Genomic DNA, 19,171 nt, shown 5'->3' with positions numbered 1-19,171 from the left:
CCATTTAGTGTGGACACCAGGTGAGACCACACACCCCTTCTCCCTATATCCTCTAGGTTATATTAGCTGTGTTGGTGAACCCCTCTCGCATCTGAACTGGCTGACAGAGAGGGCACGGTATGATCATAGGTGAGAGGTCAGGTCAACAGGAAGTATTATTAAAGAGATGCTTTACATTGAAATACAGATAGAGATGTAGTAGTCCCAGAGTTATTGATCCAAGGTCAGTTTTGCATTTCACCTCCTGATGATTATGATGACTGACTGTGTGAGAATAAAAAAACAAGGCTTAATCAAGCTCTCTCTCTATCAGTCTGTCTCTCGTCTGCAGGTATGTTTTGATGTGAGAGAGGAAGCCAGTCCTGTCATCGCCACCTCACCCGCTCTTAAGATAACCTTCGGGTCAACTGGGGGCCCAAGGCTGGTTAGGAGATACCGCCAGAGACACTGTAATTGTGATGAACTGAGAGAACATTAGGGTTGCACTGTAATTCATTAATCATATGCTGTCTGCCTCTGTTCTTACCTCTTTCCCTTTCTGTCTTCTACACCTCTCTCCCCACCTAGTCTTTCTTCCTCATTTTATAATGCACACCATATGTGCATTGAAGTACATATTGAACTTGTATTTATAATATAATGTTACAGCGATCATAATTATAATGCATGTATTGTGTATTTATAACACCTGTATAAATAACACCTGTATAATGAACTTCTTTCAATAACGCGTTTCACATTCTCCAGTGGTTGAAATTAAGTATCTCACTGAAAGGCTATCCTGTGTCCTCAGATTAATGCAGATGAAGGGAGTTAGATATGCATATTTTTTTCTGTATATATGAATTACAAATCAGCCTTCACTTAAATCATGTTTCTAGTCTGTTGCATAGTTACAATGTGTAACCATTGATTTCCCAGGAGCAGGAGTAGTAAACACTGTTGAAGTGTATAATTGTAATATATACATGCAGACACAGCATCATTCAAAGAATGGAGTTTGATACACCTGATATTGGACATGACTGAAAAATAATGTCTCAGAGTCATATCTGAACCACACCTTTATTTACCAAGGAAGAGTACATGATCAGTGAATATATTCAATGTACAGGCTACAATATGGGGATCTCATGCGTGGTAATAACTACAGTACATCTTTATAGGACTTGCATCCTTGGCACAATAAAATTATTATATTCTACTCAATCCATAGGCTTCATTAATGCCATTCAGACTTGAAGTTGATACAACAACTATGATAGCTGAGGTACATAGATTGGTATGAATATTAGTTCAGAACCTAACATTTCAGGGTCCATACACAGATCGGCTACATACTGTAGCTAGCTACACATCCATAGGCATACAGTTATTGTTATCCTCCACTACACAATAAGCAAGTAAATAGTTAGCTAGCTATGTTACTTCAGCTGCATTGCACGGCAATGCAAGCTTACACAATTGAACATTCAATTTGCAGTAAATGCTTAATCTAGCTAGATTCTTTACATCCACGGTTTCCCAAGACACGACAGCCTGGTTTTCTCAGGACTCCCTAAAACATTAAACAACACGAATTACAATGTCATACTGTACTCATATCATAACACCAGCTAGCTAGCTGGCTAATGTTAGCTCGTCAGTTAACTTGCTAAATCGCGATTTTCGTAAATTAACTTTACGACAAAAAGATATGCACAATCGTTTGTCTCTACATGAACATATTCCTCAATTGTACATTTTTAGCTTGACTCGTTATGACGTTATAACTACTTACATCTGCTTCCCCGTAATGTTTTGTCAGCCATCTTTGTTGAAGAAAGTGCCACCAGGGACGGGTGACACGCGTCAAATTCGTCATTGGAAACACTCGATATGATTGGTTATATAAAAACCTTGGGATCCAAATGCATAATGAGAGCTCTACCTCCCCCTTGTGGCGGTCTGGAGCAATGAAGCCGTGACGCTGGGTACCTCTAAGTCCCGCGGTGTACGCTCAACTTTTAAAGGAGGAACCACAGTACATCTGAGCCTGTAGCCGTTCTGCCCCTCAAGGGTTCTAACCATGTTTACCAGTGTGTAGATAGACAGTGCGAAGGCATCAGAGGCTTCTGTGTCTCCAAACTCGACAGTGGGTTCAGAATGGTGCCTATCTCACATTAGACGAGTTGGTGGAACTGGCCATACTTATCCTGCAGGGCTTGTAAGAAAGCAGTGTAAGGCCTTGAGTCTTGGATGAAGGCCTTTGCAAGCCGGAATGCACTGGGTAGCACTTGATACTTAATACTGCTCATTCAGGTGTCTTGATTGCAGGTTAACATAAACGTGAGTGGTTACAGGATCAGGCACTGGATCAGACACTAATTCCTACTTCATAGAAGGGCCGTTCGAAAATGTATTTTTTATTTTTATTAGAAAGGCTTTCTTGAACGTGAACGTTCATGTGCCTTAAAGAGTGACTGCCCCTAAAACGCAGCTAATCCCTTTCAAAATGGCAAAATGTGAACAAAGCGAATGGGTCTGTGTGTATCTATCTACCTCAATTACCTCGTACCCCTGCATATCGACTGGTACTCTTTTTATATAGCGAAGTTATCGTTATGCATTGTGTATTTATTACTCGTGTTACAATTTTTCTATTATCTCTGCATTGTAAGTAAACATTCCACTGGTAGTCTACACCTGTTGTTTATGAAGCATGCGACAAATACAATTTTATTTTATTTGATACATTTTATATTACTGGTATATTTACTAGTAAACTACCAGAATTTATATTATTTATTTATTATTTTGTTGTTCAATTTTATCACATGACATCTAATGGCCTTTTTGGGTACTTCAGATTATCTCTTTGTGGCTTTATCACATGTAAAATATATAAACTAATAAAATAAACCCGTAAAACATCATCCTTAATATTAAACCATCAACTTAGTGAATTCAATTGGTGTTTAATATTAGGGTTTCAGCATGAAATATATATATTTATATTTTACACACTTATTTATTTTACTATGTCTTTGTTGTAAATGTGTTTGGGCCAAACTGGTGGCAGTTGTGAAAAAAGTCAATGGAAAATAATGCCATTGTTGATTAGATGCCTTTTCACAATTAAGCCTATTTTCTCTTGAACCATATGGTCTATCCACTAAAACACATAAAACATTTATACTATATATGAATAATATATATATTCTTAAGTTATTCAAGTATAAATTACCAAAGTTACCATAGATTGCCATAGACGGAACATTACGTTTTGCAACCTTATGTTTACTTGAATGTGAGTGTTTGAATATGTATTTGGTTTGTGTGTGTGTGTGTGTGTGTGTGTGTGTGTCACTGATGCTGTAATTTGTTTACTGGAACCAAACTTTTGATTCCAGCTAACATACAACCAGCTAACATAGAAAAGCTCATCCATTGTTTAAAAATGGCCTTTTTGCCTTTGTGCAGATTGCCATGTCTCATTTTCGATTAATTGAAAATGATACTGTTTTCAAAGTATCTATCTTTTTTTCAAACAAGCCTTGCAGAGCTGGCTACAATTTCAATTTCATACCCCTGAAAAGATAGAACAAATATTACAACAAATATTATGGCTGAACTCAAATGTGCCGGTTGATAAAATACCTGTATTTATGGGAAAGATGTTTGAAAAGGGTATTTTGTTCTTAAATTATATTGTAAATTGTAATGTCCTTCATGGAGTTATCAGAATTATACGGGAAGGTGTGCTCAATCCAAGATTACAATCAAACAATTGATTACAGCATTGCCCCAAAAATGGAGGAGGCAGGTGGCAGCGGGAGGAGGTAGGGAACTGGTCTGTCTGCCCAATATAAAGGATCAAAACTGGCAGAGGAATAAAAATAGCATAAATAGGAAAGTATACCAGTTTCATTTGAGGACCAGGATGTTGACAAATGTGCCATACTGATTGCAAAATAGTTGGGAAGAGATTTTTGATGTACCGATTCCATGGTACATATATGAGTTGATATATAAAACAATGCAAGATTTAAGACATCGTGCTTTTCAGCTAAAATTATTATATAGAATTCTTGCCACCAACAAAATGTTGAATATTTGGAGCATAAAATCATCAAAGCTCTGCAGATTTTGTTGTGAGGATACAGAATCAATAGACCATTTATTTTGGTATTGCCCTCAGGTAGCCTTATTCTGGTTCAGGAATGGCTGAAAATGCATAGCATTGACCCTAGAAATAGTACTGTTAGGAGATCTGGAGAGACCGGGACACTTATATTACTAATATATTAATAATCTTAGTTAAAGTATTTATCTTCAACACGCAATCTGTAAATTCTATTTGATTAGATAGATTGAAATTGTACGTTAAACATCATAGCATAGTTGAAAGATATGTGTTGCGTAGAAACACGAAGGGGGTGGTCAGCAGAGATAGATGGGATAGGCCGAGTGAAGCTGAGGGTTGGTATGTGGAATTGGAGACAAGTGGGAGTGGAGTTGCTGTGTGAGAGAGTGAATGATGGTCAAAAGATAAAGGAGAGAAAAAAAAGTCAAAATAAACATAATAAAAGTACAGTTGAATGACACTAAGTGGCAGGGCTTTTACAACTAATGCTGGTTTGCCTGAGGCTGATGCCATGCAGGTGTTTGTACACATGCATATACACACACTCTCATTCAAATAAACATATACAAGAACACACACATACATGTAATAGTGCCAGACATGCACACAAACATATAAAGTAGGTATTGCTGTTATGATTTCAGTTGTCCTTGATGTTTAAAGGTTTGCATTGTTGTTTGGTGTTTTCTTCTGTCTTTTCCTTTTTTCTCTGTAGTTCATTCTCTTGGTTGTTGGTGCATTGGGGGTGGGGAATGGAATTAATTGTATTTTTTATATTTTTTCTTCCGGGGGGGGGCTGTGGGAGGGGTCTTGAATGGTTGAGGGACAGCTATTGGGGAACTTTGGGGGGATCTTGGAGGGTTTGGGTTTCACAAGCTTGTGATCATGAAAAAGGAAACTATGACATATATTTTATATCACTATCATGCATACGCACCCTCACACATAAGGATTGCTCTGTTGCAGAAAGACTGATACATGTTTGATAGTGTCTTGATGCTGTATTGTTTGTCCTTCATGTTCTAATACTTTAATGTTACCCCTTCCTTGTGTTTTTTGTAATAAATAATTAAAAATAATAATTAAAATAAATAATTAAAAAATACTTTGAAAGGTTCACTGACATCTGTCAATCAATCAATTAATCAAGTTTATATGATATCTGTTTACATTTTCTTACAGAGCTCCAAAGCCAGTAAACAATATGAAACATATTTAGATGTTTTTTTTCTTCTTAAGGTTATTTTGATGTCGAACACACCAAACATAATGCTCTATCAAACTATGTAATGATTGGTATTAAAAATCAAGTACATTCAAATCTGTCTATTTTTATTTTACAGTCTTAAAATGTTTTACTAATAAACCTTAAAAAGAGACATCCACGCTCTATACTTAATGCTTATTACTGATCTCAAGACTTGTAGCCTATTGATTTCTCTCTCCCACCCCAAATAGTGATTATGGCTTTGAGAGGCAGAGTGATGGAGGATGCACCCCTGTCTTTTGGTTTGTTCCATCCTCCGTGGCCAAAGACTGCACCACTGGGGACAGCTTCCTCAACACTACTGGGTATGGCAAATCTTAATTTAAACATTATGTACTGCTTAACTAGTCAGAAATGCACTCAAAAGAAAGTACACTATTAGAGATCCCTTCAGCAAAGTTGACAGTATATTTTCTTGTTTTATTCCTTCATATGTATTTAAGATGGTATGGGCTGTCTAGTTATTTATGTCTGTATGTGTGTATGTTGCAGATACCGTAAGGCTCTGTCCAATAACTGCACTGCGGTAAGCCTGGGGAAGTATAGCCCTAGGAGCCAGAGGTGTCCCCGCCAGGCCCCGAGAGGTCTGCAGCTGGTCACCAGTGAGGGGACACTTACAGCCACCATGGGGGACAACATCACCTTCCTGGTGTTTCTGGACGAGGTAATCTCTGGAAGGTTTCTTAGACATCTTATCAACTATTGAAAGCATGTGCTGGGTCGTTCCACCAATTGGTTGCCTTTTGAGTAGCGTAACTTGGTGATACATTTTTTAAATAATAATCTGTCATAAAGAGCACATATTCAACTTAGATAACAAACATCTTTCAAGAGGTTAATAAAAACAGACAATAGCAAGTGCCTATTAAGTGCCAAGTAAAGTAACAGGGTTGACGATTTCATCTTAAATCAGCCATAAATCCTCTTTTGACAGGGGAATAGAAGCTTGTTGTGTGCAACAGGGAGGGGAAATTGAATGCAAGCTTCACCCAATAAAAAAATAATAATAATTCTAGTCTGTCAATCTATGGGCAAAGACAAACATACACATGACAAGACACGCACTCTACACGCAAGTACACATGGATTTTGTATTGTAGATACAGTATGTGATAGTAGCGTAGTCGCCTGAGGGAGCACACTTAATGTGTTGTGAAAAGTGATATGAAATGTAATGTCATGTGATATTTTTTATTTTATATAACTGCCTTAAAACTTCTTATGGCTGGGCGCAGTATTGAGTAGGTTGGATGAATAAGGTGCCCAGAGTAAACTGCCTGCTACTAGTCCCAGAAGGGAAGATATGCATATTATTAGTAGAGTTGGATAGAAAACACTCTGAAGTCTCTAAAACTGTTTGAATGATGTCTATGAGTATAACAGAACTCATATGGCAAGCAAAAACCTGAAAAAGAATCCAACCAGGAAGTGGGAAATCTGAGGTTTGTAGGTTGCCTATCCAATATACAGTGTCTTTGGGGTCATATTGCACTTCCTAAGGCTTGTATGTTTGAGGAATTTTAATTATGAGATTTCTGTTTGAATTTGGCGCCCTGCACTTTCACTGGCTGTTGTCATGTCGATCCCGTTAACGGGATCTCAGCCATAAGAAGTGTTAATGTTGCTGGACATCCTTAACCTGTCTAGGATCAGCGTGGCGCTAGCGGCACACCCCCCCCCCCCCCACTGAAAAACCAGTGCCGCGAAATTCAAAAAAAATATAGTTTTTAAATATTTAACTTTCACACATTAAAGTCCAATACAGCAAATGAAAGACACAGATCTTGTGAATCCAGTCAACATGTCCGATTTTTAAAATGTTTTACAGGGAAGACACAATATGTAAAGATGTACATCTATTACCTAAAAAGACATTAGCATAATCCACCATCTTTTATTTGTCCACCAACACCAGTAGCCATCACCAATTCGGCTAAACTAAGATATTTATAGCCCCTAACCAACAAAAAAACTCATTAGATGACAGTCTGATAACATATTTATGGTATGGGATAGGTTTTGTTAGGAAAAAGTGCATATTTCAGGTAGATGGCATAGGTTACAATTGCACCCACCGTCACAAATGGAATAGAAAAACTACTTAGAGCAACGTGTTTACCTGCTTACTAATCATCAAACATTTCGTAAAAATACACAGCATACACGAATCGAAAGACACAGATCCTGTGAATAGAGACAATATTTCAGATTTTCTAAGTGTCTTACAGCGAAAACACAATAAATCGTTATATTAGCATAGCACATAGCACATAGCAGCCCAGCATTGATTCTAGCCAAAGTGAGCGATAAAAGTCAACATCGCCAAAAGATATTAATTTTTTCACTAACCTTCTCAGAATTCTTCCGATGACACTCCTGTAACATCATATTACACAATCCATATAGAGTTTGATCGCAAATGTTTATATTTAGCCACCAAAATCATGGTTAGACAATGTGAAATGTAGACAAGCTGGTCAGAAAATGTCCTTGCGCCACTTAGACAGTGATCTACTCTTATACATAAATACTCATAAACGTGACTAAAAAATATAGGGTGGACAGGGATTGATAGACAATTTAATTCTTAATACAATTGCGGAATTACATTTTTTAATTTATCCTTACTTTTCAATACAGTTTGCGCCAAGCGAAGCTACGTCAAAAAACATGGCGTCCTAAGCCACTAAAATGTTTCGACAGAAACACGATTTATCATAATAAAAATGTCCTACCTTGAGCTGTTCTTCCATCAGTATCTTGGGCAAAGGATCCTTTCTTGGGAGTAATCGTCTTTTGGTGGAAAGCTGTCCTCTTGCCATGTGGAAATGCCAACTGCGTTCGGGATGAACTGAAAAGCGTGTCCAGCTATTCACATCGTTTCAAAAATAAATGTCCCAAAATCGCACTAAACGGATATAAATTGCTATAAAACGCTTTAAATTAACTACCTTATGATGTTTTTAACTCCTATAACGAGTGAAAAGATGACCGGAGAAATATAACAGGCTAAACTAACGCTTGGAACAGGAGCGGGTCGGTGTCCAGCACGCGCGTTACGCAGCAAGGAAAGACTTGCTAGCTACAGGGTTTTTTAATTTATAGGGCCTGTGAACACGCAATCGACCCCATTGGAATCGTCATCACGTAAAGGCATCCAGGGGAAGACGTAAGAAGTGTCCGTATAGTCATAGCAATGACAGTGCCCTTTTAACTGACTTCAGAACAGTGGCCAACATTTCTCAAATCTGACTCCATGTCAGGAAAATTGCTGTAGAATGGGCTCTGTTCCACTTAGAGACAAAATTTCAACTCCTATAGAAACTATAGACTGTTTTCTATCCAATAATAATAATAATATGCATATTGTACGATCAAGGATTTTGTGGGAAGCCGTTTCATAAATTACCCAATTAGCATAAATAGTCTAAACAGCGCCCCCATCCCAACAGGTTAATAAATACAAATAGGTAACAGAGTTGATGTGTTATGCTCGACCCACTCAGTTTTCCACCACAAAACACGAGAAAATGGCCAAAAAGAGTAGAACCAGCTCACCTGCTTGGACTTTAAGATGTTCCGTCTTTGTTTTTTGTTTTATATTTAAAAAAGGAATAATTTCAATAATTCCATATTAAAACGAGAGTTCAGTTCACGTAACAGGGTCAACCTTAAAATTATGAACAGGTAGTTTTTTTAATGTTAAAAGTAATCACCAATCACATTAAATGAACTATTGCTTTACAATTATGGGGACAACTTTGAGAAATGTTTGGGTAAGTGGGTTAAATCTTACTAGAAGTCACAGAGGGTGTACAGGTCAAAATGATGAATATATCAGAATTATAAAATTTGACATGTGGTCTATATTAAAAGGTACTTCATTTAATATAACAGGCTGTTAAAATTCAATATCTTTACTTAAAATATCAAAGGGATGCAAAAGTCACTCATTTCGTGGTATGACCCTGCTATGAATGGGCATATCTAGATGTTATGTATTTGCCGCCCTATAGTATACATTTATGTATACATTGGTTTACTCTCAATCGTCAACCAATGGATTGAGATGAGCTGCAGTGCATCATGTTGTACATTTTGTTGATTCATAGAGCCTTGATGGTTGTTGTCAAACACTTGTAGCCATTGTCGTATAACAGTTGTCACATATAACAATGTATTTCTATATGCAGAATGTGTGTAGGATATATAAATAAATATATGAATATATGTATTTAAATTGTGCTAAACATGCACACTGTGGCCATTTTTTATCTAATCATAAACATGTTTTCATTGGTAGAGTGATGGCTCCACAACAAGTATAACATTGGACTTTGGAGATGGGACGGCCATGTCCTACGCTAACATCAGCTCCATAGAGGATGGAGTCAAACATATATACAATAAAGTGGGCATTTACCGAGTGGCTGCCACAGCACTCAACAGCCTTGGCTCTGAGAGAGTCTTACTATATCTACATGTTACCTGTAAGTGAAACAGCAATGAATGACTGATATACTTAATTTACTATAGAATTACAGGTACTCTTTGCAACATTTCTACCCGTAAAAAAACTCTGTTAATGATGTAACTGCAGTAGGAAAGGAATACACTTCCATGAAAGGAAACACTTGTATTTTATTTTATTGTAGGTCTACTTGAGCAAGTACGGCTTTCAGCTCCCTCGGTGGTTGTTAGGAATGAAGCAGTGAATCTATCAACAGTCCTAAAGCCAAGTTACGTTGGAACAGTCACCTACTATTGGTGGTTCAACAACCACACTGAGGTCAGTCAAGAATTCCACTATATCTTAAAACTTCACAGATTTACAGAACTTTACTTACCTCATTTACCATATTAATTGCAATATTGTGTATTGTATGGACAAACCTAACTTTAGTTTGTGAAATTCTCTCTCTGTCTCTCTGGCAAACTCTACCACTCTGTCTTGTGCATGTGTGTCAGCCTGTTATGACTTTAGTGGGAGGAATGTCCTTCACCTTCTCAAAGGAGGGAACCCATACTGTCACCGTGCAAGTGTCAGTTGGTAACACCGTCCTTCAAGACAAAATAACTGTTGCTGTCTATGGTAAGGTATTTGAAATGACTCATCTCTAAATTACAGAGGTGTTCTATGTTTCTAACATCCAGGTGGTAAATGTTCTGTGATATATAATACTGACTGTGATGCGACCAATAAAAGGTGATTTGATCATTTAGATGTTTAACGCTTAATCATTTATAACCTCTTATGATCTATTAACAGTTTCTCTCTTATTATCTAGTACCTATCACCATTAAATATGGGTCTTGTATTTTCCTGTAGAACATTTCAAGTCACACGTTTTAGCCTTCTCCTCTAATCTGGAGGCCTTCAATCCTGGTGTGGCTGAATGGAGGCAGGACATCAGTAGAGTGGTCAAGGACTCCATGGTCCAAGTGAGTTCTCCTGTACAGTACTACTACAGAACTTCTTACCAGTAAATTACTGCGATTACAGTAACTAATTGGTGCACTCTGATGATTATTTCAAGTAATTCAAGTTAGCTGGTAAAAATTACTAGCAGTATACGATTTCTAAGTGCCACAAATCAGGTTATGTCCCTATAAGTATTTGGCCTAATGTAAATAGCAGGTAGAGTGTACCATATAAGGCAAAGTGTTTACAGTCTCCTCCATTGTCTCTCTCAGGATGTCAAGAAGCACACCGGGTTACATAAAAGGCCTGGCTGCTGAGCTATATATACACCACACACTGGCTTTCTGTCTTGTCAGCTATGACCATGTTTTATACCAGGAAACTGACTGGGTTGTTACAGTGCAAATGCACTTAAAAAGGCCTGCTCTTTACTAAAGACTGTCAAAATGAACTTGCATGTTTGGGCTGATTTGTGCATTATCTCTTGCCAGTGACAGGTACTTAGTCAAATGACATCTGGGAAAAAGAAAAAAAAAAGCTGGTGCATTTAGGCTTTTCCACAGTTAAGTACAGTGCAGTGCTATATGACAAAATGTAATGAAAATATAGGAGAAACTGAGATGCCAGATGTATTTTTTTATTTTTCATTATTTTTTCATTGAAGGTCACAGGGATCAGTGGAGAGCAGCTGCTAGTGTCAGTGCTCCCAGGGTTGCCAACGGCAGCAGAGTTTTGCATCGTCCCTGGAAAAAGGTCAACAGAGGGGAGAATGGATGGAAAAGTGACACATTTAGAGCAGGTAATGTATCACCAGACTATAAAGTCTTAAACGATGTTGAATTATTATTATGGTTCTACCCATTTACTTCCATTTATATAGATCCATTACTTGAATCATGCTGTAGTTAGGCCTACAGTACCTCAATGTTAAATTAAGCAAGTAATAACAGCATCACTAAATAGCAGCATAATGTGAAAAGACATTTCCCCTTGATTATATTCTTCATATCATGGTGGGTTCATCATTTGCTCATAATTAGTTTTTCTCTTTTCGCTGCTTTAATCAGACATGCATATGGAATCTACTGATCCTTTATTAGATATTCAAGTGCAACAAAATTGCATTTATTTACACACTTCCACCACTAGAGGGCAATGTCTTCCCATCAAAATAACAGAACCTCGCTCTTGAAAAGCTGCATTCATCTCAGTACATCATTGCAACCTAAACTGTAGCATCACAATTTATTTCACATAACTCATTTCTAACCATTATAAGTTAATAGCTCTAAGACATACTATACTTATCATTCACTCCATCATAAAGGGTTTGCTTCGAATATAATAACTAAGATGCTGGATCTGGGCTCTAATGGTTTTTACAGCTATATAATTCTTGACATTCTATAGAGTTGATAAAACACACCACGTTTTCATCTGCCTTTCAGCAGCTCAATCGTATAGTAAAATTGATATCCATTTCAGTCCACCATCAGACACTTTTATTCTGCATGATCTGTTACAATCCTGGATACACTTATTTGCATATGTTGCAACATGTAAACGTAATTCCAGTGGCTCGCAGTTAGTCTTGAACTGAGTTAATAGGTATTTAATTAAAATGATGCATCATGTAATTGGACACATCAGAGGAGACTAGTGGCGGGGCAGCCTGAGTTGGGAATTAGGCGGATGTATTTATCTATAGCCTGTCTGAATACCTGGCAAGACCTCACAGACAATGGGTTGATATATCTTAGTTCACTATTGCACATCTTCTTATGTCGTGTGTGTGACATGGCGTGTGTGTGCACGTTGGGTTTGTGTGTGTACGTTGGGTTTGTGTGTGTCTGTGTGGTGGGGGGGGTGGTGATGTCTGGCACAGCTTATTAAAATGTGTTATAGATTTACTGACCCTGATACGCCACTAGAATAAAAAGTAATTATTCATACAGTGTAGAGCAGTCTATTTTTAACCAGTGGAAAGATTTTAGAAAGAGCGAGATGGAATTAGTGAGCCATGGCTAAGGAGTCAAATGGGTTTTGGGAAGGCATTCTGGTCTCTTGTTAAATGGTTTCTGGTAAATTGTTAAATTACTGATTTATCTAGCTGTGAACCCTTAATGAAAAAAGCAGGCTTCTGGCAAACAGTTGTGGCAAATCTTTGGCCAATTTTCCAAAAATTGCTCATATTTTCATATGCAAATTAGTTTTTGTCACTGGTTTACACACATTACCCCATAACGTCAAAGTGGAGATATTTTTTTAGAAATTTTCACGCCATTATTTTTTTTTTAAGCCGAAATGTCTTGAGTCAATAAGCATTCAACCCCTTTGTTATTGCAAGCCTAAGTAAGTTCAGGAGTACAGATTTGCTTAACAAGTCAAACATAAAATGTAGCATGGTCTCACTCTGTGTGCAATAATAGTGTTCAACATTATTTTTTAATGACTACCTCACCTCTGTACTCTACACATAGAATTATCTGCAAGGTCCCTCAGTCGAGGAGTGAATTTCAAACACAGATTCAACCACAGAGACCAGGGAGGTTTTCCTCTGACTTGCCGATTGGTAGACAGAGGAAGCAGACATTGAATATCCCGTTGAATATGGTTATTAAGTACACTTTGGATGGGGTCTCAATACACCCAGTCAACAGAAAGATACAGGCGTCCGTCCTTCCTAACTCAGAGAGGAAATAAAATGCTCAGGAATTTCACCAATAGTGACTTTAAAACAGTTACAGAGTTTAATGGCTGTGATAGGGGGAAATTGATGATGGATCAACAACATTGCAGTTATTCCACAATACAGAGTGAAAAGAAGGAAGCCTGTACAGAATAAACATTTCCAAAACATGCATCCTGTTTGCAACAAGGCATTATGGAGAGTGGTACTCAGTAATGTGTTGTATTGTTTTTCCCCAAGCATAATTGCTTTGCCACATTTTTTTGCAGTATGAGTTTATTTTCAAACATAGTGGTGGCTGCATCATGTTATGGGTATGCTTGTAATCTTTGAGGAGTGATGAGTTTGTCAGGATAAAAAAGAAATGGAATGGAGCTAAGCACAGGCAAAATCCTAGATGGAAACCTTGTTCAGTCTGATCATACACCAGACACTGGGATATGAATTCAAGGCCAAATCTACACTGGAGTTGCTTACCAAGAAGACAGTGAATGTTCCTGAGTCAGCAAAATACAGTTTTGACTTAAATCTGCTTGAAAATCTATGGCAAGATTTGAAAATGGTTGTCTAGCAATGATCAACAACTAATTTGACATAACTTGAGGATTTTTTTAAATAATAATAATGGGGCAAATATTGTACAATCCAGGTGTGCAATGCTGTAATCGCTGCCAAAGATGATTCTAAGATGTATTGACTCAGGGGTGTGAATGCTTATGTGAAGGAGATATTTCTGTATTTCATTTTCAATAAATTAGCAACAATTCTGAAAAACATGATTTCACTTTGTCATTATGGGATATTATGTGTAGATGGGTGAGACAAAAAGGCACTCCACCTACAACATTTACATGAGAGAAATGTGAACACTATGGGGATGTTGACCTTAGGATGTTTAAAGGGACAGCTATAGAATTATTTACATGAGCCAAGTGATAACTGAGCAATGAGCTTTCAACCAATGGATGTTTAAAAGAGAAAGAACCAAATTAAAATTATTAGAACAAAAAAAACTAAATTAAACCCAGTTCAGAACTGTTGCCTTTTTGAGTGAAAAAAGGCAACATTATTAGATGAAAAATTGTATTTGGCCTTACTGCTATTAGACCATAAAAATGCATTGAAAAACAGATTCACTACATGGAACAACAGATAGTCCACCCAAAAAATCTTAAGGAAGTTTGTTCTGAAGTGTCTAAGAGATACAGTTGAAATCGGAAGTTTACATACACCTTAGCCAAATAGATTTAAACTCAGTTTTTCACAATTCCTGACAATTAATCCTAGTAAAATTGCCCTGTCTTAGGTCAGTTAGGATCACCACTTCATTTTAAGAATATGACATGTCAGAATAATAGTAAAGAGAATGATTTATTTCATCTTTTATTTCTTTCATCACATTCCCAGTGGGTCAGAAGTTTACATACACTCAATTAATATTTGGTAGCATTGCCTTTAAATTGTTTAACTTGGGTCAAATGTTTTGGGTAGCCTTCCACAAGCTTCCCACAATACGTTGGGTGAATTTTGGCCCATTCCTCCTGACAGAGCTGGTGTAACTAAGTCAGGTTTGTAGGCTTACTTGCTCGCTCACGGTTTTTCAGTTCTGCCCACACATTTTCTATAGGATTGAGGTCAGGGCTTTGTGATGGCCACTCCAATACATTGACTTTGTTGTTCTTAAGCCATTTTGCCACAACTTTGGCTGTATGCTTGGGGTCATTGTCCATTTGGAAGACCCATTTGCGACCAAGCTTTAACTTCCTTACTGATGTCTTGAGATGTTGCTTCAATATATCCACATCATTTTCCTCCCTCATGATGCCATCTATTTTGTGAAATGCACCAGTCCCTCCTGCAGCAAAGCACCCCCACAACATGATGCTGCCACCCCCGTGCTTCACGGTTGGGATGGTGTTCTTCGGCTTGCAAGCATCCCCCTTTTTCCTCCAAACATAATGATGGTCATTATGGACAAACAGTTCCATTTTTGTTTCATCAGACCGGAGGGCATTTCTCCAATAAGTATGATCTTTGTCCCCATGTGCAGCTAAAAACCGTAGTTTGGCTTTTTTATGGCGGTTTTGGAGCAGTGGCTTCTACCTTGCTGAGCGGCCTTTCAGGTTATGTCAACATAGGACTCATTTTACTGTGGCTATAGATACTTTTGTACCTGTTTCCTCCATTATCTTCACAAGGTTCTTTGCTGTTGTTCTGGGAATGATTTACACTTTTTGCACCAAAGTACGTTCATCTCTAGGAGACAGAACGCGTCTCCTTCCTGAGCGGTATGGCGGCTGCGTGGTCCCCTGGTGTTTATACTTGCGTACAGATGAAAGTGGTACCTTCAGGCGTTTGGAAATTGCTCCCCCTGATGTCAATTAGCCTATCAGAAGCTTCTAAAGCCATGACATAACTTTCTGGAATTTTCAAAGCTGTTTAACTTTTCTGGGATATGTGGGACAGTAGCGTCCCACTTGGCCAAAAGCCAGAAAAAATGTAGTGCGCCAAATTCAAATATATTACTATAAAAATCAATCTTTCAAAGACACCAAATTAAAGGTACACATGTTGTGAATCCAGCCAACATGTCTGATTTAAAAAAGGATTTACGGGGAAAATGTATTTGGACCCCATCCAAAGTGTACTTAATAACCATATTCAACGGGATATTCAATGTCTGCTTCCTCTGTCTACCAATGGGCAAGTCATTGGAAAACCTCCCTGGTCTCTGTGGTTGAATCTGTGTTTGAAATTCACTCCTCGACTGAGGGACCTTGCATATAATTCTATGTGTAGAGTACAGAGGTGAGGTAGTCATTAAAAAATAATGTTGAACACTATTATTGCACACAGAGTGAGACCATGCTACATTTTAAAGCACACTAACAATTATGTTAGCTCAGTACATAGCCACAGAAAAACACAGCCATTTTCCCAGCAAAAGATAGTAGTCACAAAAAGCAGAAATAGAGATAAAATTAATCACTAACCTTTGATGATCTTCATCAGATGACACTCGTAGGACATCATGTTACACAATACATTTATGTTTTGTTCGATAATGTGCATATTTATATCCACAAATCTCGGTTTACATTGGCACCATGTTCAGAAATGCTTCCAAAATATCCTGAGAAATTGCAGAGAGCCACGTCAAATAACATAAATACTCATCATAAACTTTGATGAAAGATACATGTTTTACATATAATTAAAGATACACTTGTTCTTAATGCAACCGCTGTGTCAGATTTAAAACAAACTTTTAGTAAAAAGCACACCATGCAATAATCTGAGACGGCGCTCAGAAAAAGAAAAAAAATCTCTGCCATGTTGGAGTCAACAGAAATACGAAATTACATCATAAATATTCCCTTACCTTTGATCATCTTCATCAGAATGCACTCCCAGGAATCCTAGTTCCAAAATAAATCGTTGTTTTGTTCGATAATGTCCATTACTCACGAGGAAAGCACATGACCAGGAACTGGCATTCTGCCAGACCAATGACTGAAACACCTCCCATCCGGCCCCACATCACACTAGAGGCTTCATTCCACGTTCTACAGACTGTTGACATCTAGTGGAAGGCGTAGGAAGTGATCCATATCGTACAGGGAATTGAATCGGCGATGAGTTGAACATTGACCAGTCTCAAAATTCACACTTCCTGTTTGGATTTTTTCTCAGGTTTTTGCCTGGCATATGAGTTCTGTTATACTCACAGACATCATTCAAACAGTTTTAGAAAATTCAGAGTGTTTTATATCCAATAGTAATAATAATATGCATATATTAGCATCTGGGACAGAGTAGGTGGCAGTTCACTATGGGCACGCAATTCATCCAAAAGTGAAAATGCTGCCCCCTATCATAAAGAAGTTAAAGGCACAGTCAACTTAGTGTATGTAAACTTCTGACCCACTGGAATTGTGATACAGTGAATAATGAGTGAAATAATCTGTCTGTAAACAATTGTTGGAAAAATTACTTGTGTCATGCACAAAGTAGATGTCCTAACCGACTTGCCAAAACTATAGTTTGTTAGCAAGAAATGTGTGGAGTGGTTGGAAAACTGGTTTTAATTACTCCAACCTAAGTGTATGTAAACTTCCGACTTCAACTGTATAAGAAAGATCAGGAATTATTGGTTAAATTTTTTTTACACGTATTTACCCCCTTATTTTTGGCACTAAACAGTCTCCATATACAGTTTACTTCAATACATTTTTTCAACTGGTACCAGGGGAGCTTCAGACAAGTCTTGTGAGGCGGGCCTCCCGGGTGGCGCAGTGGCTCTGGGTTCGCGCCCAGGCTCTGTCGCAGCCGGCCACGACCGAGAGGTCCGTGGCCTAGCGTCGTCCGGGTTAGGGAGGGTTTGGCTGGTAGGGATATCCTTGTCTCATCGCGCACCAGCGACTCCTGTTGCGGGTCGGACGCAGTGCGCGTTTACCTTCTGTTGCTGTGTTAGCTGACTAGCTGCTGTTATCTCACCTGCTGTTTTAGCTAGCTCTCCCAATCATGACCTGCAATCACTTTATGCCTTATTGTATGTCTCTCTCAAATATCAATATGCCTTGCATACTGTTGTTCAGGCTAGTTATCATTGTTTTGGTTTGCAATGGACCCCGTAGTTCCACTCTCCGTACCTCTGATACCTCCTTTGTCCCACCACCCACACATGCGGTGACCTCACCCATTGAGACCAGCATGTCCAGAGATACAACCTCTCTTATCATCACCCAGTGCCTGGGCTTGCCTCCGCTGTACCCGTGCCCCACCATACCCTGGTCTGCACATTATGCCCAGAATCTATTCTACCACGCCCATAAATCTGCTCCTTTTATTCCTTGTCCCCAACGCTCTAGGCGACCAGTTTTGATAGCCTTTAGCCGCACCCTCATCCTGCTACTCCTCTGTTCCTCGGGTGATGTGGAGGTAAACCCAGGCCCTGCATGTCCCCATTCACCCTCATTTGTTGACTTCTGTGATCGAAAAAGCCTTGGCCTCATGCATGTCAACATCAGAAGCCTCCTCCCTAAGTTTGCCTTACTCACCGCTTTAGCACACTCTGCCAACCCTGATGTCCTTGCCGTGTCTGAATCCTGGCTTAGGAAGGCCACCAAAAACTCTGAGATTTCCATACCCAACTATAACACTTTCAGTCAAGATAGAACTGCCAAAGGGGGAGGAGTTGCAATCTACTGCAGAGATAGCCTGCAAAGTTCTGTCATACTTTCCAAGTCTATGCCCAAACAGTTCGAACTTCTAATTTTAAAAATTAATCTCTCCAGAAATAAGTCTCTCACTGTTGCCGCCTGCTACCGACCCCCCTCAGCTCCCAGCTTTGCCCTGGACACCATCTGTGAATTGATCGCTCCCCATCTAGCTTCAGAGTTTGTTCTGTTAGGTGACCTAAACTGGGATATGCTTAACACCCCGGCAGTCCTACAATCTAAGCTTGATGCCCTCAATCTCACACAAATCATCAAGGAACCCACCAGGTACAACCCTAAATCCGTAAACATGGGCACCCTAATAGACATTATCCTGACAAACTTGCCCTCCAAATACACCTCTGCTGTCTTCAATCAAGATCTCAGCGATCACTGCCTCATTGCCTGTATCCGCCACGGGTCCACGGTCAAACGACCACCCCTCATC

At 38.6% G+C, this 19,171-nt stretch overlaps 1 protein-coding gene across 2 annotated transcripts in view; it reads left to right on the top strand.

Annotated features, from left to right (window-relative positions):
- The window catches only part of LOC129857438 (VPS10 domain-containing receptor SorCS1-like), an 89,444-nt gene that overhangs the window by 53,405 nt on the left and 16,868 nt on the right, over window positions 1-19,171 (top strand). For both annotated transcript variants that reach the window (XM_055925697.1, XM_055925687.1), the window contains exons 17-23: window positions 5,585-5,698; window positions 5,886-6,057; window positions 9,697-9,883; window positions 10,049-10,182; window positions 10,362-10,485; window positions 10,723-10,835; window positions 11,480-11,614. In XM_055925697.1, the coding sequence (XP_055781672.1) occupies window positions 5,585-5,698; window positions 5,886-6,057; window positions 9,697-9,883; window positions 10,049-10,182; window positions 10,362-10,485; window positions 10,723-10,835; window positions 11,480-11,614 (979 nt within the window). The remainder of the gene's footprint in view (window positions 1-5,584; window positions 5,699-5,885; window positions 6,058-9,696; window positions 9,884-10,048; window positions 10,183-10,361; window positions 10,486-10,722; window positions 10,836-11,479; window positions 11,615-19,171) is intronic.

The sequence above is a fragment of the Salvelinus fontinalis genome, chromosome 1, assembly GCF_029448725.1.
Source record: "Salvelinus fontinalis isolate EN_2023a chromosome 1, ASM2944872v1, whole genome shotgun sequence".
NCBI classification, from domain to species: Eukaryota; Metazoa; Chordata; class Actinopteri; order Salmoniformes; family Salmonidae; genus Salvelinus; species Salvelinus fontinalis.
This window is presented reverse-complemented; position numbering and strand designations above follow the sequence as displayed.